This window comes from Lonchura striata, chromosome 3 (assembly GCF_050655825.1).
Source record: "Lonchura striata isolate lonStrDom1 chromosome 3, ASM5065582v1, whole genome shotgun sequence".
Classification (NCBI taxonomy): Eukaryota; Metazoa; Chordata; class Aves; order Passeriformes; family Estrildidae; genus Lonchura; species Lonchura striata.
This window is the reverse complement of record NC_140705.1, coordinates 18,804,660-18,832,077: the sequence shown is the minus strand read 5'-3', so window position 1 is coordinate 18,832,077 and position 27,418 is coordinate 18,804,660. Positions and strand designations below refer to the sequence as shown.

Genomic DNA, 27,418 nt, shown 5'->3' with positions numbered 1-27,418 from the left:
TATGGAATGGAATCCATAACTCCATTTTAAAACTGGTGTGAAAGAGAATTGCATCTTAGCTAGACAATTCCTGATGAAAATCAGCACAGAGTAATTAGCTTTAATAGAACTATGCTGATTTCACCAGCCAAGAAGGTGACTTCCAGAAATGAAGCCCTCTGCCTTTAGGTGGGTGTCCATGAGCTTATGGGTGAACTTCCTACGCACAGAATTTGCTGACATGGCATGTGACTGAGAGGAGCTGTTTGCTCAAAATCCTGAGTTCTGTAGCTAAGTGAACAGCCAAATTATTATTTTTTTATAATATGCACTAGTTTAATATAAATTATGTTTCAGACACAACAATAACAAAGGAAAGGGGTTGCAAGTTTTTCAGGAATAATTATTCCTGTACAAGACAATAAGGACAGTTGATGTGACATTAGTAGAATTTTGCAGAAGCAAAAGCAGTGCACATCTTCTGGAAACCTTTTTCTCTGTTGACTAAATATGGCTATTAAAAAATAACCTAGGATTCTCAAAATCAAAGAATACAGCTTTAAAAGTTATTCTTTTAGTGTAAAGTTAGTAAAGAATGGAAATGATGGAATAAAGGAAAAAGTATAACACAGAACAGTTGACTAACTTGAGACAAACCATACTGAAAAACGAAATTAATTTTTTAAATAAAATGTTTAAAAAGCATGCTAGAAAAGTTTTTGTAGCTTTATCCCCAGTTTCCATGAAAGAATGTGAACTTACTTTCTGGAGGGACCCTATCTTTGTGTGGGCATCCTGACAAACTGCGGTGATGGGGGTAAAGCCCCGTTACATGGCCAGTTCCATCACACCCAGGGGTAGGACATTTGCTCTCTTTCTTTTCTGTTCTTGAGGGATCTATAATTTACAACAAATGTGTCAAGTGAATGAGTCTTTTCACATATCTGTAAGAAGGTTCATTTAATCATGTCATTTACTCTTTGGTAAATGTTATTATGAAAACTGGAAAAAAAAAAACCTTCTACTTCTTATCACAGTTCTGCCACTTTTATCCTGTTATCTTCTTCTCAGACTGCAGGCTCCCATGATCACAGAAATATCCATTCACAGTGATTGGAAAATGACCTTTTATAGCAAAGCTGTTCCATTGTCAATCAATGTTCTGCTGGCAAGCATTACCTCAAGGGTGAAAGGTCATTTGGAAACTGTTTAGTTGGAGTTTCCCTTCTTTACATTCTTATTTGCCTCTTGTGTTAAGGTCTGCAAATGTACTGTCATAGCAGTTCAATGTCCTGAGAGTAGCAAACCCAGCTCTTCAGCATAATGATTCCACAAAAATCCCTTTTCCAAGGCACTATGAGAAAATTACTCTTGTTTTCTTCAAATTCCTTACAAAGTGGTAAAATTACATAAATATTCCTTGATCTTCAATAAAGTATGGTGGAGTAAACATTGTAATCAGAATTACTGAAAGTATCGCTTGCACTGTAAATCTGGGCTATTACCAACATACATATGTAACATTTGAATATTCATATGCTTGAAAGGTTAATGACCTTTTAGATGTTGATGGATCTTCTGACTACAAATCAAAGAAAAGTCTAACTAGACATTTTTTCCACAAAATACAGTTTTCTGCCAATGATGTAATGGAATACTGGTGACATTAATCCTGATTTAGAAATTTCTCACACAACTTCATCTGCTTATTTCCTTTAACAGAAAATCTGTAGAACATCTATTCTTCCAGACAAGCACATGATACAAATTACATCTTATCATCTTGACCACAGTTGACAGGTTTTGGACATTATTGCTGATTTCCATATCAGTATTAAAGGGATAAAATGCAGGATACTCAAACAGCTACAGTTTTGGCTCAAGATCACCAATATCTTTTTTTAGTCCATCATTTCTTTCAATACCCAATCTGAACTATCCTAATTTAATAATTTCATGTTGCTCTTGTAATTTCTCTGCTTCAGTATTTATGCTTTCATCTAAGATAAGATTTTGCTACTTGTTTTCCAGTTTGTCTTTTTTATATTAAATTCCATCACAGCTTCAACAATCAGAACCCTCAGTACAATAGGGGGAAATTTCAGTACTTGTAGAACTTTTCAGACAACCCATTCTTTTCATCATGAATCAATACAATACAGAGTTCACGTTCTCTTTTGGACTTATCTTTCCCTGATTTCCTTCTGGTAGGTTTTATATATAATTTTACGTTTCAAGTTCTTCCAAAACAGCTTTATTTTACCTAAAATCTTTAGCTCCTTGTAATGACTCTCCATGTCTCAAACCCATTCTAAAAATATAATACCATACTTAAACCTTGTATCATGCAAATAGAACCCCTAATTATGGTAGTTTTATTTTACTGAACTTGCATGCGGACTGTAGAACACAGTTCTTTGTTCCACACTCTTTAACAACAAATAAACATATAAATCTATCTCCAATGTGCTATACAGTTATCACAACACTCCTGGAAAGACCATAATCTCATACATCAGGAAATTGAAGAAAGAGATCAGGAAGTTAAACCCAAGGCCACAGAAGGAGCAAATGTCAGAGGAGGGATTTGAATTCCTGCCAGATAGGCCTGTGCTGAGACCACTAGAACAGCAAGCCCACAGCTACATACATACACAACTCTAAGCAACTCATCAAGTCAAGTACTTTGGGATGGGTAAAAGTATTAGATAAGTGAATAGATAATGTAAATGAAATATAAATTATGTAAATATAACAATATTCAAGGACTGCAAAAAATGTAGATGATTAATAGACCATAATGGCTTTTTAGAGACTTTTAACTAGAGGAACTTTAGCTACTCGACATTGTTAGAACTCCACCAAAGTCAGTGAAAGTATTGTAATTTAGAGCAGCTGAGGATCTAGACACTTGCATCCTACAGCATCAAGCAAATCCTGCTCTGTATTCACATCTACATCAGAGCCTTAAGAGCCTTTATGGTCTAATGACTCAGAAAAGATGCTGTATACTACTCTTAATGATTTCAAAACTTGCATAAAATTGCACTTGCACAATTTCCCATTGCTTTTAATGGAAGACATTTGAGTAAACTTTTCACAACTTTATACAAAACACTGGATACTGTTCTGAAAATCCTCTTCTGATATCTGGGAGAAATATTGCAGTTTTACTGAACTCTTCAATCTTTTTTCACTTCTTGCCACAATGGAAGTATTTCCTGATTGAAGGTTGTCAATGGACTTTAAAAGGTTTCAAAATGCAAAAATTTCAGACAAAAACCTGCTTAGAAAGCTTAAAGGGGCAGGGGGGAAATGGTTAGCTGTCTCTTAATGGTTGTTTCAGTGATCTTTGAAGCCAAGAGGCAGTTCTCACTGCAAACCTGTGTTCCCAAGAAAGTTTCCACCTACTGCATCATACATCTCCATAGGTATGTCTTCCAGCAGTATTTGGAAGACAACATATGACTAGAGAAAAAATGATATAAGTAACTGTCTTACTTCAAGTTTCTTCTCTCAACAAATACCAGAATTTTTCCCACAGGTTTGTTGTTTTGGATTGGTTTTGGTTTTTTGTTGTGGTTTTTTTGTAATGTTTTTTTTTGGCTCGTGTTTTTTGGGGGTTTGGGTTTGGTTTTTTTTTTGTTGCTATTTTGGTTTGGTTTGAATTGTTTCTTTTAAATAAGGGATTATTTTTTCTTTTTATAATAACAAGTTGAAGAATGATCCACTCCACAAAGTTTCATGGTCTAAACTCCCACAGTATTTAGTCCTTGGTTGAGCCTTGGACCAGTTCAGCCTGCAGCTCCCAAGAAATAGGATGGCTCAAAGAAGCTATAGAATTTACTTAAATTGGATATCCACACATCTCTCACTGTCAGAAATAATATAGACTTTTTGGACACAGCAGGCCTATATGCAAAAATGTTTTCCCAGCCATATGTAGACTGGAAAGGCTGGACAATACCAGAATTTAAAAACTGTTTCAAAATTACTTTTTGTTTGCCATGTTTTCTGTGTTTTTAGAGTCATATACTCACAGGGAAATGCATCCATAATAGGTGATACGTGAACAACATTTAGCACAACATCCACATGGCTATGCAATATTACACTAGCTAAATAAAGTTGTCTTCCCAAATGCCCAAAGTTAGTACAGCATACACTGGACTATATATTTGTGGTTAGAACAAACAAAACTTCACTAGAATACATTGCAGTAGGGTTTGACATCAGTAATTTACATGCTTTTCTAAAAGACTGATCATTACTTTTGTTTAAGACTTGTGAAAAATAACCAAAACTTTCTCAGATCAAGATGCTGTCTGCCTGCATGAGTGTCAAAGGCAGATTACTTTTTCAAAACAGGGATTTATAAAAAAAGAGAAAAAATGCCCACCATCTCAATTGTAGAAGGCAAACCAAATATTTTTACAACAAATATGGGATAAACCTAGTCCCTGTTTAGCATCTCCCAAGAAATACCACGTTCTCAACTTCCACTAAAGTCAATGGGAATCAGGGGTGTTCAATGAATCTCAGGAGGTATTGAACACTTAATACAACATGGCCCTACATGTACAGATGTAAACAGGTTAAAGAGGGGTGTCATAATATAAACACACCGTCACCATGATAATCCTGCAAATTAAAAGGCATTTTAAAGGTAACCTTTAGTCTGTTGGGACTTTTTTTTGTTTTGTTTGGTTATATTGTTTTTGTTTTTTGTTTTTTTTTTTTGGTTTCTCTTGTATTGAATTATGGTCAAGGCAGCACCTTAACTGTTTCCACAATGGAATGAAACCAGTGAAGTGGAATGCACATAAGAAAGAAATTGCTATTGATCTCAGCCCAGGCCACACCATGCCTTGCATAGCAAATGGTTTCCATTACCTTACTATCTTAAGATAATTAATGCGCAGTCACTGTCCTTATCTTATGTTATCGGTCATTTTGATACTGTTCAATTTCTATCAGGCACTTCTACATTTTAGACAGGAGAGGCTTCATCAATAACTGTCATTTGATGATAATTTTATAAGTCATGATGCCACCTACCCAATCCAATCTGTAATATATGCACTTCATAACTGATTGACTATCTGCTACATAACGTCCCCCTTCAATATAGTTTGCAACACAATTCTCTTTTTTAATTATTACTATAAAATATATTAAAACCTTGAGAAAAATCTTTGCCTCTTTCAACATGATCTCTTGTTATGTTTCCCTGAGAAGTTGCTTTTTAAATTTAGCCAATGATATACTATACATGTTTCTAACACTGCAGAATAAGTTTTTTTCATTTTACAATCATAGTATGATGTGATGTTACAATCATGTCATACTACACTTTTAATAAAGTTCCCATAATGTGGAATTAATAACTTCATTTCAGAAATCTAGGCAAAAACTTAACATGTTAGCTCACACTTTCTCATGACATAACATACGGTATATAGAAATATTACCTTTACCATAATATGGCTTTTTGACATGGCCGTCACTTGGTTTAGGCTTCCTGTCATCTCCAGAAAGGTGTCTTGGAGACTGCTCCTCAAATGATCTCATATTATCCCTCCTTCCAGCTTCCACTGCCATTTTTTCTCTCATGGCTTTTGCTCTCTCTGTTTCCAAAGCAATTGCTTTCTCAAGCAGGGTTAAGTTACCTTTTGTCATATCAAACACTTCTTCAGACCTATCTGAAGTAATAGAGGTGGTATCATCGTCTCTTTCATGACAACCATCCTCCTTGGCACAGCTAGAAAAAGTCCTAGATCTGGGGCTCAACTGTTCTTCAAGCCTCATTAGGTTCATCATATCAGAGTAATTCCGGTCTGGTGTTCTTCCTTGGAAGTCATCTTCTTGCCTGACATGCTGACGAGTGTTCATGTTTTGCTGTTGATTTCTTTCCTGCGGGTTTGTCTCACTGAGTTTCCTAGCCAGATCAAAACACTGGTTCCTTAAGCACTCCAAACTGCTGAGACACACCTCTTCATCACTCTCCTCCACTATTTTTTCTGTAAGTCCATTGTTCACAGGCTTCCCTAGCATTACAAAGTTCATATTCCTATTGTCTTGCTGTGAAGTATTGTCTGCATAATTTCTGTCATTAATATTTTCTGAAAGCACTACACCATGTCCTTGTGCTAATAATTTAAGGGAGTCCACTGTTTCCCTAACAACATCACTGTCTAAATCTAAACTCAGCTCACTTTTTCGACCGATATTTTCATTTTTGTCACTATCATCTTCCAGACTATTAGATGTATTGCTGTTCATTTCTGATTCTGTCCTGGCTCTGTATGCTGCATCCTCTGCAATTTTGCCAAGATTTAACAATGACTTGGCCACCAGTTCATCGTAATTATCATACTCATCATTATTGTTATCGTCTTTTTCTGTGTCTTGCATTATTCGAGTATTGTGACAATTCATTTGATGGTCTTCTGCATAAAAAACAGAAACAAAGAAAGAAACAAAGAAAGAAAGAAAAAGGAAAAGAAAAGAAAAAAGTGGCTACAATTGGAACTGTTGTTGCAATCGCACGGACAGAAAACAAACTGCATGTCAAATATTGTTAATCATATAGCAATTTTAGAACACTATGACTGACCCATTTGAACTGAATTCTCTATAGTCCATAGGGCTATTTTTGTTTATTTGCTATTCACATGAATTTCTTCCACAGAACCGATAAGAAAAATGCAATCAAAATGCTAATTACTACTACTGCTAAATATTATGGCATAAATACTTATGTTTCTCCTTTCACTTCTATATTCACAGTTTTATGGGATTTATTGCAATCACATTATTCAGATGACATAATTGCCTATGTTTCCAACTTTTCTCACTCCATTATTTCCTGTAAATATGGTAGATGGCAAAGGAGTGAGTACTACTGGATTTATTCTCTTACTGATGAATGCCATTCACCAAAAGACAAAGAGTATACTCCAAGAAGGAAAAGTCACATTTTTAACACCATACACACCATTAACACTAGTTGACCAATAGCTATACAAAAAGATTAAAATGGCATTTTATTTAGTGGATCCATCAGTAAAATCAAAATCTCTCAGTTCAACTGTGGAGAAGTTAAGAATTTTAAAAGAGTTGTTACATGAAAGGAGGATAGAAGGAATTATATGCACAATATAATTTTAAGTAAATATGCTAGCTCAGATTTTATAGCCATCTATGTATGATAGGGCTGTTATTTACTGTTCTGTGTACTGTAACAGAATGGTGCCGAGTTACCACATTTTACTCAGCTTCTTTTTCTGCTAACTGTTGAATAACATAGGGAGAGCTTAATAAGATGGAGCCAATGAGAAGCACTGAGGAGGAGATTCACCTCACCTAACTTTAGACATGAGCAGGGCAGACACCTACACCTACATCTACATCCATGGTTCCATCCTTAGCCAGTAAGAGAAGCAGACACTTTGTGGACACAGCCCACCTGATCTGGTTAAGAGACCTTCTTGAGAATAAAACTGATAACCACTACAAGTGCCTGTTTCTCTTCATTGACAACAAAGGGACTCAGACTTGATGCCCACCTTAAAGATACCCATATTCAGTCAGATGAATATCATTCAGACAGCGTCTTCTGGTATCTCATGTTCACTCAGTTATGTCATTATTAGACCCAGTCTTAAAACACACATTCATAATTATGGAGTAATGAACACTGCATAACTTTTATTTTGATAATTGGCTAACCAAGCTGTATTTCAACATTTTCCAGCACTGGACAAGAAAGTTCCTAGATCTGTCATTACTGTGACATGCTAGGTCAGTTTTTCAGCTGGTGCAAACTGAAAGAAACCAGTAGAGCTAGGATAATTAACACCTGCTCAAGAGCTAATCCATCAACTTCTGATAACATCTTTTCAGCTTAGATGTATTTTCAACACTAGTACACCTAAACACAGCAATTTCTCAAGTGCGGCTCATATCTTAGGTTAAACAAATCAAAGTGGGAAATTTCAGGTACTAGGTGGCTTGTGCACTAACATTTTGGTAATAGGAAATATTGTTTGATAAAAATAGCTTTTATGTCAGTAGTCAAGATAATAAATCAAGAGCTGCAAATACAAAGCTAAACAGCACAATAATTAATATTTCAGCCACAAGATAGTATTTCTTCTACACAGTGGTTAGGGATCCTGGGATGATAGTAGGCTGTAGTTAAGCAGCAGACCTAGTTGATGACTAGGCTATGTCTAGAAAAAAAATGCTCTAACAGTAAAATATTATATCTTACGTATTATCTGCTTAAATAGAGATAAAAGATAATAAGGAAGACTGTATGGTATTTCTACATCACAAGGTATTCCAAGCCAGTAGTGCATTACCTGTTTATCATAAAAGGTGGTTTTATTTTAGTTGCTATGTTTTTCCAATATCATCATAATTCACATTTATGTTTCAGTGCCACAAAAATTAAGGTTATCAGAATATCAGATTTTCAGTGTACAAGTAAGGATTGCCACTTACACCTCCTATTTGAAAAATGTCCATCTTGAATAACTGAATAGAAGAAGGCAATGAAGGATTAGTGGATAGCACAGATAGGCTGTGCTATTTGAAAAGCAAATACACTAATAATTTTCTGAAGTAAAATGCACAAACAAGTCTCACATGAATTTAAACATTAAGGATAAAACCTGGTGCCAAGGAGGTTGTTCCATAGAAATTGAGGCTTTTGTGGAGTGCTTCTTGCAACTACACTGATAGACAATCAGATGCAGCAAAGGAGCATCAAAGTAATTAAAGAAGCAGTAAGCTATAGTTCCAAAATTGCCAGTGCCTCCAAGTTTAGGATGAGGTGAAATCAGTCCAAATCTATCTATAATATGATATTGAAATACAAAGTAGAAAAAATAAAAGAAATTTCTCAAGTCATCCTGAGAACTGCTCAGGTATGCAGTGACTATTATAGGCCAACTTTTGAAACGTGAAAAGTTTCAGGGATTGTTTCTTAAAGGGGTGGGGTGGGGAATGTGTTTGTAAATTATCATCAAGGGGAGGAATATGTTATACCTTGCCTCCACAAGTGAAAAGTCCAAATATGAATCATGTACCATATGATAGAAGACATCTAAATTCCTTTTGAGTAGGTAAGCTGGGTGAAAGCTATAACTACAGTATTTTTTTATTCTGTTTGTTTGGCTATATCCTTTTCTGGTCTCCCATCCATTCAGTCATAAAATTAAAAAGGAAAAGGTAGTGGAAGAGAAGAAAGTGTAAAGCATTAATCCCAGGTAACAGAGGTGGGAAGGCAACATGTTAAACAAAAAAAGTTTAATTTCTCACATTTTAATTTTTGGCCTTTTTTTGCATATCCTTTCTTTAACAACTATTTTACTCATGTCTCTTATCTCCATGAACTAGTTAATTTTAATGAGGAAGATATTTATGTATGCCATGTCATCTCCTCAATAACAGTTGGATGCTAAGCTTGCTCTGGTGAGGCACTGGTATCATCTATTTATCAAAATGAAATTTTAAATACTGAATCAGTTTGTGTATTAGTTAAGGGTCTTCTAGGAAGTATGGTTGACTAGCAGCTGTATGTGAACTACATGCCTTTTCTTTGATTCAGGTTTGTAAAGTTTAATCTTGCTTTCATTTCATATTTCTGTGATTCCTTAGATTTGATCTTTAACTCAGTAACTACCTTTACAGTGTGCTGTTTAATGGCTGTCTCTTAAACAACTGCAAAACTTGGAGAGGTAAAAGATTTACTCTACCCCTTGCATAAGTTTTGGAACCAGTGATGCAAATGGAAGTATTTTATTCCGTGAAGATATTGAGTTTTTCTCACAAAGACACAAGCTAGCTAGTTTAGGTGAAGAATGCACAAAGTTATAATATATCCTTTTTACGTTAACTTTAGGTTTGTACAGACAAAGAATACACAATGCAGTTTAAAAAGAATATCAGGTTATTCTAGCCCTCTTCCACAAAATATCATGACAATTTAGATATTCTAGATTGTATAATTTGGTCTTTTTAACTCCCAGCAGATATAACAAATGGCAGCAAGAAATTATAGTGGAGTAGTGTAGAACAGCTATTAAGAGCTGGAAGCCTTTAGCCATTTCAACAGAAGTGCACTTGTATTGCACTAAAAAAAGTGAATAGTTTGATTTCTTATTGCACCTTTCATCCAAGGATCTCAAAACACTTTACAAACATTATTTTTAAAAGCCTCACAACACCCCTGTGAGGTAGGTATTTTAACCCCATTTTACAGATGGGAAATTGAGACACAGAGAACTTCAGTGACTCTTTCCATGTCATACCAGGAGTCAGGGAAGAATAAGAATTGTAGCCTCTACAACCTTGACTGTTTCCTCCTTTTGTTCCTATCACATCCAATTTTAAACAATATTTTTTCAGAAGAAATGGCTTGCTGGTTTCAGTGTAGGGAGTCATGCAAAACAGCACCTTCCTTTTGAAAAGGAAAATACACAGCATTTAGATTGAGAGATTCTGCAGAGAGAGGCAATGATACTTCAGAAATAGCAGCTACATTCCTACCAAAGGACAAAGACTTCAGAAACAAGACTTTCCAGATCTGTGGTCTGTGTATCAAATTACTCACTTTTCTTCCAAGCATGGGAAAACATGATGTCTAAGAAGCTAAACCTACATGTGGTCACATAGGCTTCCTGCCCAGATGGATGGTTTCATTATCCAGGAAGCATTTCCTGATTTCACTGCTCTTGCCACTGCTACTTGTCAATTCCTAAGTGCTCAGCACATGACACTACTGCATCACTGTTCTTCTCCCTTTAAGCTGTAGTGCAAAGTACTTGCACACATCTCCACACTACAGTCTATGACAGCTGGCCTATGAGAAACATTTAGCAAGACAATGTTGGCACAAACGAATTCCAAATCTTAGAAAGTGACAGCATAATATAGGGAGGGGGATAGTTTGTAAATTGCTGTCTTGAGGAGAATCTTGTGGGTAAGGAAACAGAAGAGGTGGAAAACTCAGTGAGCTCTCAACTTCTTCACTCCACATGGAAAAAACAGAGGCATAACTCTCCAAGGACCTAAGCAAGGTCTCCTAAAGGTCTAAACATTCCTACTGACATGGGATCTGGATTAGAGCCCAAGCATTTGAACATGCCTATTTCATGGATGCACTGAACTCTGAAGTTGACCATGTGCATGAAGAATCCTTTCACCACCTTTGCAAAACTTCCTAATGCTCTTTTATGCTGGAAGTGCTATAGCTAAAGATCCAAGCAATTTGGTTGTTATAACAACCGGTTCCATTATGGACCTTATATACTTAGTGGAAGTCAAAAGAAAAAGTTAACTATTCACTTAGTTAATTGATTCTCTCTAGCTATTCCATTATATTCCATTTTTTATTTTTCCACTTCTCCCCCTCAGTCTGCTACAACTACTTACAATAGTTATAACACTGGGACTTATTGTTTAGACTCCCTTACAATTATAGTATTCAATTAATAACCAATGCTCAAAGTAAAATAAATGGAGAGTAGAAGTCATTAAGCATGGCAAGAAGTCCTGAGCTAAAGAATGTTACAGTAGGAGTCAGTATTATAAATTATAAGTGAGGACTACAGTGCATCAAGCCCATACAGACCTTTAAATATGCAGAATTTGCTACCTTATGTATCTTTTAGTTCCTTTTTTTCTGTTATGTTTTGATTTTTTAATTTATTAGAAGTTCATTTATTATAGGTACTTTTTACCTGGTTTTGCTGGCTGAAAATTTAAGTACTACCTTCTATTTTCTTGTTTCTTTTTAAATTTTCCCGTAGGATCAAAAGTGATCCTCCCAGATCTGAATTTCTTTCCTTTTGTGGAGTGATTAGTAACACATAAAGATATTACTTTTTAATTCAACTTCTTGCCATTTAAAAACATTTTTAAAAGAATATTAATAGATTGTTTTGGTATAAAAGCATTTTGAAGATTTAGTTTTCTGTACAAAGCAGTGCATTCTTGTCTAAAGGCAAGAGTTTTACATAACCAATGCCCTGAAACACTCCTTTTTGTTTGACATTAGTGTGACCTATTATTATGCCTCTGCTTGTGTCACACCTACATGAATAGCAAGCACCCTGATCTACCAATGTTCACATTAAGTATTGGTAGAACATGGATGTTCTTACTTGGTTTATTCCTATTAATATCAAGATAGAGAGCACAAGGTAAAACAGAGCAACGTACTTTTAAAATTTTCTGTCATTTTTTACCCATCCAAGTTTTCCCAATCCAAAATCCTATGAGCTACCTGTTTCAGTATAGCTTTGGAAAAGGATCTAAGGATATCTGACAGATCTTCTGACAAGATCATGACTGAGGTAATTTTACTTCAAGTGCCAGACTGAAAGAGCTTCTTAAGGGTTCTGACTCAAACCAATATGTTTAAGATTTTGTCATTTCACCACAAGATACTGTTTGCCTTTCTTTTATCTTAAGAGGTTGTTACATGCTATTGACAGTGCACTGGTGCCACAGAATCATGCAGTAGCTGAGTCTGGAAAGGACACTGAGAGGCTATATGATCCAACACCAGCTCAAAAAAAGTGCCAGCTTAGAGCAATTATCAGGGCCTTGTTCTGTCAGTTCAGCTTTAAAAGTTTTCCAGGATAGAATTACTGCAACATCTCTGGAAAAGCTATTCCAGTGTTTGACCACTGTCATAGTGAGAAATTCATTCTTATTTCTAAATGGATTTATTTTTTGTTACAACTTGTGTCTTGTCTCTTATGCTACACACTAACATCTTCTGTCCACTCTCTGTATAAGTAGTTGAAGCCTAAGTTCTCCCCTTAGCTTTTTCATCCTCAAGGGAACAAACTGGGCTTTTTTCAGTGTTTCTGCACATCATGTGGTCCAGCTCTTTAATCATCCTGGTTGTTCATCACTGAACTCCAATATTTCAAGACCTTCTTGGGCTGATGAGCCTAAAACTGGACCTATTATTCCAGATACAAAAGTATAAATGCCGCATAAAATGCAATAATGATTTCTTTTCCTTTTGATTTCTGTTTCTCAAGTCTTTTCATCCTGACAGACAAAGACTATTTCCAAAAGTCAAAATGCAATTAATTTTCTGGGAATGATCTTGTTTTCCTCCACCACAGAGACAGTGGAAAACACTTTTTGGTTACCTACAGACATACCTTTAAGTAGGAAAGGTCCCTGATTGGTATGAAGCCAGCTTGTTTGGTTTGCAGTATATGCAATATTTGGTATGAAGGCATATGTTTAGGTTTGAGAAGGAACTTGCTGAGATTTTCTGTGAACAGAAGTGGATATGCTGGGTTTGCAAGGGCAGGACTATTTAGCCAGTCACTCCCATCTGGTCCACACTTTGTGAATCAGGTTCAGGTAGCCCTTAATTGTTTTAACTTGACTTCTCTCTGGGCAGATAATGAGATGGCTTTCGCTGATGACTGGCTGATGACTGACATTCATTTCATCCTACTTTTTCTCCCTAGGAAGTCAATATGAGGGAGGCAAGATATTTTATCTCATAGCCTTATAATGATTCAATGGAGTTTGGCAGTTTCTTGCCTTCTCTCAGGGTTCCACAGCTCAGCAGGGCACCAGGCAATAAGGAAGCCAAAGCTATTCTCCAGATACTGGGATACAGCAGGAAGACAGCAGGGGAGCAGAGGACCAGCTGCACTGATGACAGAACACCCACTCAAAGAGCTCTTTGTACAGAGCTTCTCATGGGGCTATTCCTAAGACTGCTCCAGAAACAGTGACCTGTCTACATCCCTCTCCATATCCATTGCTTTACAAAGGATGCAGCCTTAAGAACACATTTTCAGTTCAGAAAACAATGTTTTCTTTCTCACTGAGACAAGAAGTTGGAATCCTTAGTATAGGGATATATCATCTCTTACTGGTTTTTTTCAGCTCAGATCTCTGACTCAGTGTCAGGCCATAATGAACATGTATCCATATGACCTACACATCTAGATTCCATTTACAGCTAATGGACAAAAACAAGCATCCTGGGATATGATTTTTCATCCCAACCTAGGTATCTACAGTAGATTGGCTGAATTATCCCCCGGAAGTGACTATTTATCTTGATGCATTATCCATTAAACTGACGGGATGAATCCTATCCTTACTGCTTTTACTCTAAATTTTCAAGTTGATCCTTGATTAATTTCAATGGTATCTTTAGTATGACACAGTAGGCAGTGCTGAGTGGAAGGAATGGGGAGCTACCCAAAATGAACTATCTTCTGGTTGTGGATAGACAAAGATATATCAGGAAAGGCTGGTGTGGATGGGATACTACCAATGCTTTGGATGGGATATATGCTTATGATATATGCATGATTTGTATTATTGTTTGGTCTCCATTATAAGTTTAATTACTTTTTTATAGTGGTGTTTGATTAGCAAAAATGTATTTGTGCTTTGATAAGATGATCTGACTGGCTGAAGGGACAGAGGCACATATCACTACCATTCTAGAGGATGAGAGAACTGCTAAATATGGTATCATTGAAATCTTTTCTTCATGTCTCTCTTTTCATGCCGTCAATGAGTTCAGTGCCAAGGAATCTGGAAAGACAAAGACATCTACACACAAAAGTGCCAGACTTTAATCTGAAATGTAAAGCTTTTAGTTAGGGTGTTTGTTCCTTTATCTAGGTTTTTAATCTACACTTTTCTCATTTCCTATGTTCTCATGACAGAGAAGGCTGAGTAATAATCCATAGTAAAAGAAGAAAGTAAATATAGAGGATTCTTTACCTCCTTGGTTATAGACCTCTATTATTAATATTCTCTTCTGTCCCTATTAATTAGAGACAGAACAGTAAATGAAGAAGTAGAATGCGATTATTCATGCTGCTATACTCTTAGGGAGGCTCTGGCATGATTTTGACTTCAGTGACTTAGCAGTTTTCCACCAGTGTCCAGATGAAGTGAAGAGGTGCTGGTTAGGGACCATTCCCAAGAAGTTTGACTGTAGTGAACATATTTTGGAAGGTAAAAGATTAGCTGTATATGCACCCAACTCAGCATTAAATGAGTGGACTATGGTCTGTTTTATTCACTAGCATGGATGTAGTCATTGATTAATGTGACTCAAAGGACAAAGACAGGAAAACCCATCAGTTGGGATCAATGGAAAACATATTTCAGAAGGAACGAGTAAGGCAAATGTAAACCATTTACCATGGGTTTGCATGGCAAGGTTTTGGTAGCAGGGTGGGCTACAACTTCCAGCAATCTCGCCCATGTTCAGGACACCCAATGCCAGCCAGCTCCACAGTGGACCCACTGCTGGCAAAGGCTGAGCCCATCAACGATGGTAGGAGCATCTCCGTGAGAACATATTTAAGAAGGAAAAAGAGAACTTATTGGGCAGAAGTAACTGCAGACAGAGAAGAGTTGAGTGTAAATATGTGAGAGGAATAGGAGGGGCAGGAGGTGCTCCACGCACCAGAGCTGAGATTCTCCTGCAGCCTGTGGTGCAGACCACGAGGAGGCAGATGTGCACCTGCAGCCCACAGAGGTCCATGTTGGAACACAAATCCACCTGTGGAGGAGCCCACATCTGAGCAAGTGGATGCCTGAAGGAGGCTGTAACCCTGTGGGAAGGCTGCACTGGAACAGGCTCCTGTCAGGATCTGTGGCACCATGGAGAGAGGAACCCATTCTAGAGCAAGTTTGCTGGCAGGCCTGGTGACCTCATGGAGGACCCACACTGGAGGAGTCTGCTCCTGAAGGGCTGCACCCTGTAGAAAGGGATCCATGCTGGAGCAGTGTGAAGAACTGAAGCCCATGGGAAAGACTTAAACTGAAATTCATGGAGGACTGTCTCCCATGGGAAGGACCCCACATTGGAACAGGGGAAGGACTCCTTTCCCTCAGAAGAAAGCAGGAGAAACAACCTGTGATGAACTGCCTGTAACCCTCATTCCCTTTCTCCCTGCACCACTGGAGATAGTAGGTAGACCCTGAAAATTTTGCTTCTCATTATCCTACTCTGACTTTCATTGGTAAATTCAAATAATTTCCCCAAGTTGACTCTGCTCTGCCTTTCATGGCAACTGGTGAATTATCTCTCCCTGACTTTATCTCAGTTCAGGAGGGAAATTATAAGAGTGGCATTGGTGGACACCTGGCATCTAGCCAGGGTCAACCCTGCCCAATCAAGCTACTGCAGTCAGCCAAGTACAAATACACAGTGGACCTCAAAAAAAGAGAAAATGGTGTGACTCAATAGCTCTTAGTGAGCTGCAAAGTGCCTTCTTTAGTGCCTTCTGTATATTTGCCATCTATGTGTAAGATAGCCCATGTGACTGGAAGCATGTAAGAATGAGAGTAGAGTACCAGACACCTCTTAAATGCAGGAAATGTATGCTATAGTACCAGATATATATACTTTCAGTCATCTGTAAAGATATTTCCAGTGAGGCTCTTCCAAGTACCTGTCCACCTAAAGACCTCATACTGCTCCCATTTTAGAATTTGAGTGATTTCACACTGCTATCTAGATCTCCACTGGAATATCTGTCCTGATGATGGAAGCTTGTCTCTCTTAAAAGGAGAGTATTTGCTGGACAAATATAACAACCTACACATTTACATACATTTTTATACATTTCCAAATAAATACGTACCTACTAGCTATGATGGCAGAGGTTTGTTGCCAGTCTCAGAGCACCTAAATTGAGTACAGCAGCACAGCCTCAGTGCACGGCATCTGGGCTGAAAAGAACTATCCTCACAGAAACAACAAGCAACAAAAAAATAAATCAAATAACCACAACAGCCAGTTTTCCAAAATACATGCATGTAGGTACAGAGACAATCTTATACTATACCAAGCTAAAACCTGAGTCTGAGTCAATTCTCAGGATCCTTCAGCCTAGAAACTATTTTGCCAGAGTTCTCTGGTGAAAGTATGTGAGATAAAGTCGATACCTTTACTTCTGCCTGAAATTATTTATATTGTTGTTTTTTTTTTTTCACTTTGACATATTGCTGCCTTACAATTGCCCTTTGTGTGACTATTTTTAGGTTCTAGTCTCATTAACTTAACTTTCTGTGCACTAAAGTATCTGAGCCAATGGAATTAACCTATCCAACATGAACTTTTCCTCTCTGTTCCTTTGTATCTGGTGCTGTATTATGTTTTATGACTTAAAATTAATTTATTAAATGGAACTGCATCAAATCCATTCCTAAAACTTAGATAAACTGTGTATATTATTTCTACACTGCCTATCTTCTCAGTGATGTGCAATTTGCAGATTTCAAGCAAAACGCTTGCCAGAGGAAAGTAATTCTTTCTTTAATAAATACAGTGCTATTAATTTTAGTTGTGCATTTTTTAAACAGTTAGTAATTTTGGCTCATTGCTGTTTGTATCTTATACAGACATCAATTGTAGTTTAAAAATCCTTGTTTACAGTATTCTAAAAAATATGAGAGAGTCCACACATATTGGACGGGGTTCTAAAAGTGCTCTGAATGTGTCTAGTTCTGATTCTACTAATGACAATGATAAAAATTCTATCATTAAGAAAAAAAAACCACAGTAATCTACTTTACATCATGAACTATAGGAAATGCTCACATATAACTAGAGAGGAGAAAATATAACAGAAAAAACTGTGCTGCATTGTCTGCGGGTGTGGGTATTTTGTTTAGCCCTGATCTTCCATCTTAAAGCCTTCTAACTGTTAATTTAAAGATTCCACATAACGCGGATTCTTTACTGCAGCTTTCACATCTGTCATTTCCTGCTGTCCATGACAGAATCCTAACAGCATTATTTCATTTGCTCTCTGCAGTATTCCTATGCTGACCTCCTAAGTGTTTCTTTACATCTTTCTGCATTTTTCTTTCCTGCATAAGCCCTGTCATCCCTTTTACATTTGGAACTTATTGTTTCTGTGTCCGAAGACCTTCCAGCTGCTAAATCAGATTTTTTCTTCAACTCATATGATATCTTTAATGGGGATTTCAACATAAATCACTTTAAAAATATCTTATAAATAGCAGCAGTAATTTCTAAAACACTTTCAGATTATATTTCGCATGTGGCATGTTGTAGAGAAAAGAACAGTCATATTTTTATTTTTCTTGGTGATACAACTACATCTATACTCATCTGTGCCTTAAACCTGGGAGACATCTTAACACTGAACAATTGTTCAAAGCTCTACTTTGATGTGTACAGCTCCAGCCTCACAAAGCTCTCTGCCTATCTGCTATTTAAGCACCAAAAGATTCTAGAGACTGGGTCTTTTCATACGTAAGTTTCCAGACAAACCTAATCCAATAGGTATGCTCTAATGCACACCTGAAAGAAAAAGGCTTCCCATGAAGTGTTGATTTGATTGCCTTGCCTAATCTGCAGCCAAGAAAATAATGGCCTGTTTCCTTCTTCATTTCCTCTGCTCACCCCCACCTGCCCATTGCTGAGGTTAAACACATTGTTTAGTGGGACACTCACTAAAGAAACAGAAGAGTAAAAGCTGCCATGGCTTATAGAGATTCCATACCATATTTCCCAAAAACATTTCCCAGTAAAACCTAGACTGGATTCAAACTCCATTAGGAAGCTGAAACACAAGAGTAGAGTAAGACCCATACCTTTTTTTTATGCTATTTGGTCATGCAAAAATACAATGTGTTTACTGTAGATTTTATACAAGGACACTTGTTTTGAAGAGAGAAATGTAGTGTCTCTTTTCTGTGCCCAGGACTGATTTTGTAACCTAATATTAAGAAGCCAAGCCATAAGATGATTACAGGGTCCTTGGAGCAAAGACAGATCTCAGCATGGCCCACTTCCTCAGGAGAATGACCCCCTTTGGCCTATGGCAGTTCTTGAATGCTTTTTCTAGGGTGTAATAGAGCTCCATGTGTAAGAACATTCCCTATGCAAAGCAGTCACTGGTCTAGTCTTCAACCTCCTGTGTTAGGAAAGATGGACATGTGGCACTGAATTCCTGTTACGCTTAGCTCAGGCACCTGCATTACAGATAGGGACAGACTTTTCATTCCACTCTATTGTGAAACATTTATCTCACTCTACAACTGTAACAGCATCCTAATCCTAGGATTCCAGTTTCTATTGATCTAAAAGTTGTCCTTTTTGGCCATATTTCCAGGGAACGACATTCATAGATTGTGCTCACTAGATTAATAAACAAACACTACCATAAACGTCCGTATACTTTTTTTAAGTCCAACTTCAGCCCTATTCCTAACAATCATTCCTAATAATTATCTGCTATTCTCTATTTCCACTATTACTTTTTAAAATATATTTTTCTCTCAATGATCTGAGGGCAAAGTTTTATTTAACACATTGTAATAGAAGAAGAAACAATTTTTAACTTTCCACTGCATGCCAGCCTTAAAGTTGAACAATGTTTTAATTATTGCAGATGACAGAATGACAATATTCTGTAAATCTTCAGCCCAGTTTTTTACAGGGTGTCCAAGAAATTGCTAAGCAGATGTATCTTGTTTATACAGAACTTCTATAATAAGTGGAAGCAGTTGGTGAAACAATAGATGTGATACAATAGAAATCAGAAGAAGAGTAGTTGCACAGCTTGCCTTAAAGTATATAAGAATAGTACGGAATCTCAGCACATATGCTTTGGAATGACAGAACCCTAGTCTGACAAGGGCCTGAGCAGCTTTGCAAACACTCCTGTTTTAGGTGACTGGAAATGTTCATGATACACAGGCCTTGCCCTTGTTCTGTCAGTAATCCATGTCTGTGGAGCACAAGGAAGAAAATGCATGCTTGATTAGTCTGTTTTTTTAATTTAAAGTTCAGTTCTCCTGTGGCATTCCTTTAGTGTCACAGCAATACTACTACTTACTCTTCCTGTTCAATAGTATAGCCTGCAAAATTAAGTTTTTGGGATGACAGAACTATCAGATTATGAGTTCACCTAATAAACCCTGACTAAATCTTGAGTTGTCAATCCTGTTAACCTTCTCTTACAGAGCCACCACGAATTTTTGCTATAGCAATAATATTTACTGCAGACAGAATTATAATATATGACACACTGTCCATGTCGTGGTATGTATACTTGAAATGCTTCACGTTAGTGACATTTTCAGTACTTTCTGAAGCCTTAATGTAACCACATAATTCTGAGGATTTCAACAACATTGATCAGACCCAGCCTCCTTTAGGTGGTTTCTTTCCTATCATTAGTTGTTTTTTTTTTCTTTTTTTTTTTTTTTTTTTTTTTTTTTTTTTTTTTGTATTCTGCTAAATGACTTGGCCTTCCTTGCTGTCCAGCTCACTAAGTGTAGCTCCCAGAATATACTCTCAAGGAAAAAATTTGAAGAATACATTAATTTTCAGAAGGGCAGATATAGTAAAAAAGATTATGTCATATGTGATATAAGTGACAAAAGAAAAAAAACTTCAATTGTTTTGAGAAATTTAAAATAAGGAAGAAATGCTTCCATAATACAAAAGTTTTCAAAATTACATGTACATGTTCATTACACATCAATGGTTTTGTTTCAAAAGAATTCTTTTTTAGGCTTATATATTTCAGTTAAACAAAATTTCTGTGATTTGAGGAATTTTCTAGGACTGCAAATTTGATTTGTGAGAATGGACATAGATCAGAAGAAATTATCAAGCCAATCTGCAATTTTATTTCATTTTATTATCTTCTGGAGGAGCTCTAATAGGGCAAAATTAACTCCCACGGTTACCAAATGAAAGGTTTCTGCTTTTCAGAGTGAAAAGCTACTGTTTGTGTTAATTCTTTTAGGAGAAACACTGTAAGCCAAGTAAGAATTGTGAATTGATAGGGTCATCAAAATTGCTCATAGAAATGCACTCTAAACACAAAAGGAAAAACAGGAACCTCTGATACTGACCAAGCAAACGTTATTTTAAAGAATCATTACATCTGTAGGGTCCAGAAGAATTCACACAGTATCTGTGGTCACTGTGTAAGGTGCAGTACAATGGACTCTTTGAAGTACCACTGGGAAAGACAAAGGAATTCAAAGAGAGAGCATGAAGAGCTCAGTTCTGTACAACCCCTGAATACGTTTCTAAAAGTGACATATTCCAGATGTGAGACCTTCTACAACAGTGTCAGGTCATTTACAAATATGGATGTAAAGACCTGCTATATAAATTGAGTTAATTATTGATTCTTTAAAGCACTACATCATACAACCAACTGACTTCTTGGCACAGTTGTGCTAAAAGCAGGAGATCATTGGCAATGAACAGGTTACAGAGGGGCTAAGTGAGAACAGAGCTACAGCTCTAAGACTACAGCACTTTAATTTCTTCTCCAATCCCTCTTATTTCAGAAAGAATTAATTTTACTCTAAGATCTTGCCAGACAATAAACAAAATAGGAAAAAATCAAGGATCCACTCAGCATTTTTCTGCAGACAGAAGGATGCAATGGGAATGCAGAAAAGACAACCTTTTCTTGAGGACTGCAACCTGTGAGTAACCAAAGCAGTCCTGCTGAGACATGTTTCCTTTCCAATCCTACTGGCAAGGATAGAGAAAGCTTTAGTCACAGACAAGCCCTGAAACAATTTGACAGTACAAGGGCCCAACATCACGTGTTCAGCTAACACTGAAGGAAGGGGTTAGTGTATTAAAAACACAAAAAAGCAGCCCCATGCCATGTGAAGCAGTTTCAGAATAAAGCAGCATTGAAATAAGATGTGGTACTGAATGTGTTCCTTGTTGCTTTCACTAAGGCTTTCAGTTCAGACCCTGAACACTTTATTAGCCAATGTCCTCCACAGAATTTCTGCTTACATCAACCAAAGTGCTGTTTGACAGAGATCTAGAATCTGTCTCATTAAAGGTGAATAATTTCTTTACACTGCAGAAAGCTATAATTGAATCATTTGCTTTTGAAGGATTGATATTTCACATTATCATTTAAGTCCTTTTATTTGTAGGAAAGGAGTTAAATATGTAAACCTCTACATGAGAATGATACTTAAGTACATTGCTAAAGGTGTAGAGTTAATATAATTCTAAGTTTTTAGACACAGCCCAGAAGGTTTACTGAGCTTCTGAGTTAAAAATTCAAATTGAAGGAAGTCTTCTAAAATAGTTCTTCAAAAGGAGGAAAACTTAGGGATGACATGTGCAACATACCACCTCACATAAATGGAACTCTACTGACATAAAGCTATTCTTGATTTGTCTTGATGGAAACAATTCAATATCAGACCCAATCTTACTTCAGATAATTAAAATATTATATTTAAATAATGCTATAATGAATTTAAATTATATTGTCTATAGTAAAGAGCTTGAGCATGAAACACAGTTAAAAGCAGAATTTACTAACACTTGAGTCATATTTAAGCAATCAACAAACCAACCAACTGAACAACCAACCAACCACAAACACATGACAGTAACAAAAAGATCTAAACTTTTTCCACAAGAACTAGAAGTATCCAGGGGTATTTACCAGCTAGCTGTTTCCCCATCCTACTCCAACAACCTTGGGGTTTCCAGGCCTGAACTAGCAGTACCAAATGTTTTAATTGCATTATTTCCAACAAAAAATTTCTAGTGAAAATGCTGAGTGTGAATCTCTCAGTATGAAATATAAGCAGCTAAACAGCAGAATATGTTGTAATCCATGCTTGCTTCTTCAATGGAAAAAGCAGGTATTACAGATTCACAGAATATTCTGAGTTGGAAGGTAACTCCAAGGATCATCAAGTGCAGCTCTTAAGGAAGTGGCCCATAAAGAGGTCAAACACACAGCTTTGGTATTATTAGCATTATGTTCTAATCAACTGAGATAATCTCAGTATCAATAAAAGTTCTTATCAGGAGCCTTGACTCAATGACACTGGGATTGAGCATTTAACCAGACTAAATGGGTAACTAGACCAGAAAAGTAACTTTTTATCCAGAGGAAAAGAATGCAATGCCCAGGATAATGTCTTCCAGGAGCAACTCTAAGGTTTTTTGTTTTTTTCAGGTGGTTATTATTAGGGTGTGAGACACCCTAAGCACAGGATATCTTTTATCAAGGTACAGTACAGCAGTAAAATTCATTAGCAAAGAATTTAGATCGGCTTTGTCTTATGTAAACATCAGGTATTTTTTAGTCTTCTTTGGCCCTGAAAAAGACAAGTTTTTCCCATACACATTGTCCTAGGCAGTTTTTGTTTCCTGGCCTATTAATTTAAAGCTATAATTTACTTCTACTAGGTGTTTTGTCTGTGAGGTACACTTGAGTATAGCTCTCTGCTCTGATTAAGACTGAACACCTACTGTGTTCACCAAATAGATGACCACTTTCCTTCTAGCAGTTTGAATAAATGAGTATGATTAGTGGTCAGCAGGCTGACAGATGACCTTGCTAATACAGATAGGTTGTCTTCATTTCATCAAGATGTTTATGTTATCAGGAGTGTTTTCAGCAACATGCACAGCTGGAAAGCTCTGTGGCAACATGTTTTCCTCAGCACATGGGCTTCTTTCAAATTTTAGATTTGTGTTTGCATCTCTTCTTGCTTAGAGGGCACAAGTGCTTCTGACACAATCTGTTAAGGGGATCAGAAAGACATTGGAGGGCAATAACAATCTTAATAGAACTGATAGGTGGATTTCACATTTTTAGGGTCTATCTGTGTTGAGTTCATGCAAATGAAAGAAAAACATAAAAATATTTTGATTTCTTTTAAAACAATTCTACAATTTAAACAAATACTGTTGGATTCAATGACCACAGAGGTATCTTCCAACCTAAATAACTGCATTATTCTATGAAATATGAAAACAGGTAGAACATATATCGCTACGTCCATGTGTGAGTTTGTCTTATTAGAAAAACCTGTACTGTGTTTCCTTTGAATACACACTGCTATCTGTGGTTTACAGCTATTTCTGAAGTATATTTCACTTGAAAAATTAGGTGCAATACCACACATTAGTAAACTGGTTATGCCAATTACTTTGAGATCAATAGAAAATGTAAGGGACGATCTAAAAGACTCCAAATTCACCTGTTAAGAAACTGCAATAGTTCCTGTAGCATCATCTGTGAAATGGATTTTAATGATGTATCCAATTTCCTTAGGTCTAGAACTAACCTAACTCCTCCTGATCTTGATTAGAAAATGCCCAGAGTACAAGCATTTTGAATGTCTTCCTGTGATATGGACTAAATGGCTCCTTGGAACATCCATTCTGGGAGCTTCTCCAAGGGAGATTATTTTTAAGATAGAAAAGTATTGTGGAAAGGTCTTCAGGATCCAACTACCTGCAGCAAGCCCATCTCAGAAGAAAGTACTTTGGTTTGTCTTGAAAATTGAATGCACACTTCAGTTTTTAATCCAAAGGTTCTCGGCAGTTGCCATCATAGAGAATGGGTGCTCCAAAAGAAGCTTTTACTCTCACTCCTTCCCATTTGTATTTCAATTTACAGGGTAGGTTATCACAGATAACACAGGTCATATCTATCTTTCCTTTTTTTCCTGGGACAGAAGGGTAATCAGAAAGATTCATCTTTCCTTTAGCAGTTGAGGTGAACATAAAGGCTTCTCTAGTCTCTTCATAGATAGGTGGATAGGTGCTCTTCAAAGAGATTCAAATTTAATGGAAATTTAAAGTATATGCTAGCTATTTATGGAGAGTTTAAAACATCAATTTTGGTTCAAAGGATTGTGTACAGAAGTACAAGAACAGAATTTAGGACTCATAAAAAAAGTTTGGTTGTTTCTTTTTCTTTGTAGTTTTAAATTGATATTTGGAGATTTATCAGACTGTTAGGATAGTCCGTATTTTCTAAGGGTTAGATTACCAATGATAAGGCTGTGACGGTTTCAGTGAATGCCTAGTATTTCCAATAGGAACTGTTTATCTACATTACCTGCATACTGTGGTGAAAAACCCATCCAAAACTCCCACTCCTTTAAGCAAAAAAGGAATGGACAATGACACACCAGTAACATATCTGAGTTTCCCAGAATTTACCCTTTTATACTAGAAAACTGAATTTGACCTAAGAAATGGTAAAATAACTTACTCTTACCATCCTATCCTCTCCCTTCTCCCTCCTCCCCATTTTCACCTCTATAGTCCTATCCTGTTCTTGCTGATGGAATTCTTCTGTCACCAAAACTTATGATTTTAACTACTTCATTCACCTAGATTATAGCTACTTCTGGAGATTTTCTGAACTGCTATCATCTACAGCACTAGTGACAGAAACTTTCATGAGAACTGTATAGGTATCCTGGTGACCAGTGGATAATGCCACATTTTGTTTCTAGGGACAGGAATACTATAGCACATTAGGACTTCCTGCAAGGTGACTTATAAGGTGGTTTGCTACAATATTATAGTGAGCCTTGTAGTGAGCAGCAAGTGATTGAGACTACTAAAGTCAGAGCAGACAGATCTAATTTTCCATATAGTCAATACATAAAGGCAAGAGTCATATTCAGGTCATGTAGTTTAAGAATACATAGTTTTGTATCTTACTTTTCTTGAAAATCAACAGTCCAAATTCTATCAATGCAGATTTTGCTACAAGCAGGATAGAGTGAAACATTTGTATCCCCCTTGGAAACCACAGGAAAGAAACTATTTTTAAAACATGATATATTGATTAGTCTCTAGACCTCACCACAGCCAAACTGTTATCACGCTCTACTCTTTGGCATAGATATACGGAACTCCATACTATCTTCCTAATTAATTACTAGAAACTCTTCCTGGTAAATCATCTCTGCTCTGGGACTGTTGAATACTGATTCCTATGCGCATACTCAAAAGGATCATGAAATACTTTTCAAATGAAATTCTATAATCACTTCTATGATTTCAAGAGGAATTTTTCTTAATGACTTATCATTTAGATAGAACATATATTTATTTATTAATATATTTTTGTTTTATTACTGGAATATCATGAGTTCCTAAGAAAAACTTGACCTATGTAAGTTTTAATTTCAAGTAATATGCAGAGCAGTTAATAGAAGTACCTTTGTAAATTTTTTGCAGTTCTTAACCACAGCCTACTATATATGGAAGGAAAGCAGTCAAAAAACAATGTCAGCCTCTTCACATTGATTAGGACCACTAACTGCATGTGTAACTGTGTTGGAATAAGTAAACCACTGTGTTTCATTATCACAGAAAAATAAACTGAATATCAAGCCTGCTGGCTTGCCAGAAGCAATTTTCTCGAACTCTTGAGTTTTGCTTTAGGTTTTTTTTCCTTTCATCATTTTTGATAGTGTAGATTCAAAGTTTTAATGTCAGCTGAAATCACAGCAACTGCACCATAATTTGTTGACACCAACAAAATTAGTCACTACTATTTTTAAAGAAACTGCTGGACATTCCACACCTGCTCATCAAGAGAGCGACAGCAGTTGCACCATCAGCCTGGTCTAACGCAGCTACTCTTCCAGGTTCTGACACAGCAAAGTTCCCTGCAAAAGGAAATTACTTCTTTGCTGCATCAAACTCATGCAACTTTTAGGACTGACAATTTATCCTATACCAATTTTGTGGTAAACTCAGGCAATTGAGGAAACGCCACAGATGCAGTATCTGAGAAAACTCTGATAGCCACCCAGCTGGCCACCATCTCGCCCAAAGAGAAAGAACACTTCCAAAGTCTTTCTTTAAGATTTAGGATCTGACCTTACAGAATGCTGAAACAAAAGTCACACAACTTTCATACCTGGTTCCTAAGAGGAATCCAACTGAGGAGTGCTGAAAGCTTTTCTTATATTTTTATTGGTTAGAAAGGTGAATCTACCCAACCAAAAACGTGTTCCCTGGAAATGGGAACAAAATACTTTTTAGATAGCTCATTAATTTTTGCATGATTCCTTCATTTCACCCCAGTGCATTATGATGTCTGTCATCAGCATAAGGAGTAAATGGACATTGATTACATATTTTGAAAGTATTATATAAAGTCCAATATCCCAAAAAAAAAGAGAAAGTTGAATAGGCTAATCACATTGCTACTGCATTAATTTGGTTACTACCAGTAACCTGTATGTCTAAATGGCATTTATGCCATGGCAGAATAACAAAAATATGTGAACTTTAGAAAGACGTTATCTATGTAAAACTGTCACTCGCTATATTTTTAATAGAACCAACTAAAGCACACAGAATTCAAGTCTAAAAAAAACAAAGTATATTATAACGGTTAGTTCTGGATAGTTTCTTGGGGCAGGGAGAACTATAGGGTAAAATTTTCAAATGGAAGAGGTCCATTTTTGCTCATAAAAATTATCTGCAAAATTGTGACAGAATTTATGTGGGCAATTGTTGACATTCTGTAAACAGATCTAGCAAATACCCTTGCAAATGATCAGTACAGGCACCCAGCTGTAGCTGATGCTTTGCTTGTACCTTTCT

The 27,418-nt window shown here is 36.6% G+C and overlaps 1 protein-coding gene across 18 annotated transcripts in view; it reads right to left on the bottom strand.

Annotated features, from left to right (window-relative positions):
* Positions 1-27,418, bottom strand: part of MYT1L (myelin transcription factor 1 like) — a 304,512-nt gene that overhangs the window by 74,390 nt on the left and 202,704 nt on the right. For 12 of the 18 annotated variants that reach the window (XM_077782400.2, XM_021551206.4, XM_021551208.4 and 9 more), the window contains 2 exons: positions 5,451-6,428; positions 742-876 (listed from right to left, as the gene is read on the bottom strand). In XM_077782400.2, coding sequence (XP_077638526.1) covers positions 742-876; positions 5,451-6,428 — 1,113 coding nt within the window. The remainder of the gene's footprint in view (positions 1-741; positions 877-5,450; positions 6,429-27,418) is intronic. The other 6 variants (XM_077782402.2, XM_077782405.2, XM_077782408.2 and 3 more) reach the window with 3 other exon arrangements.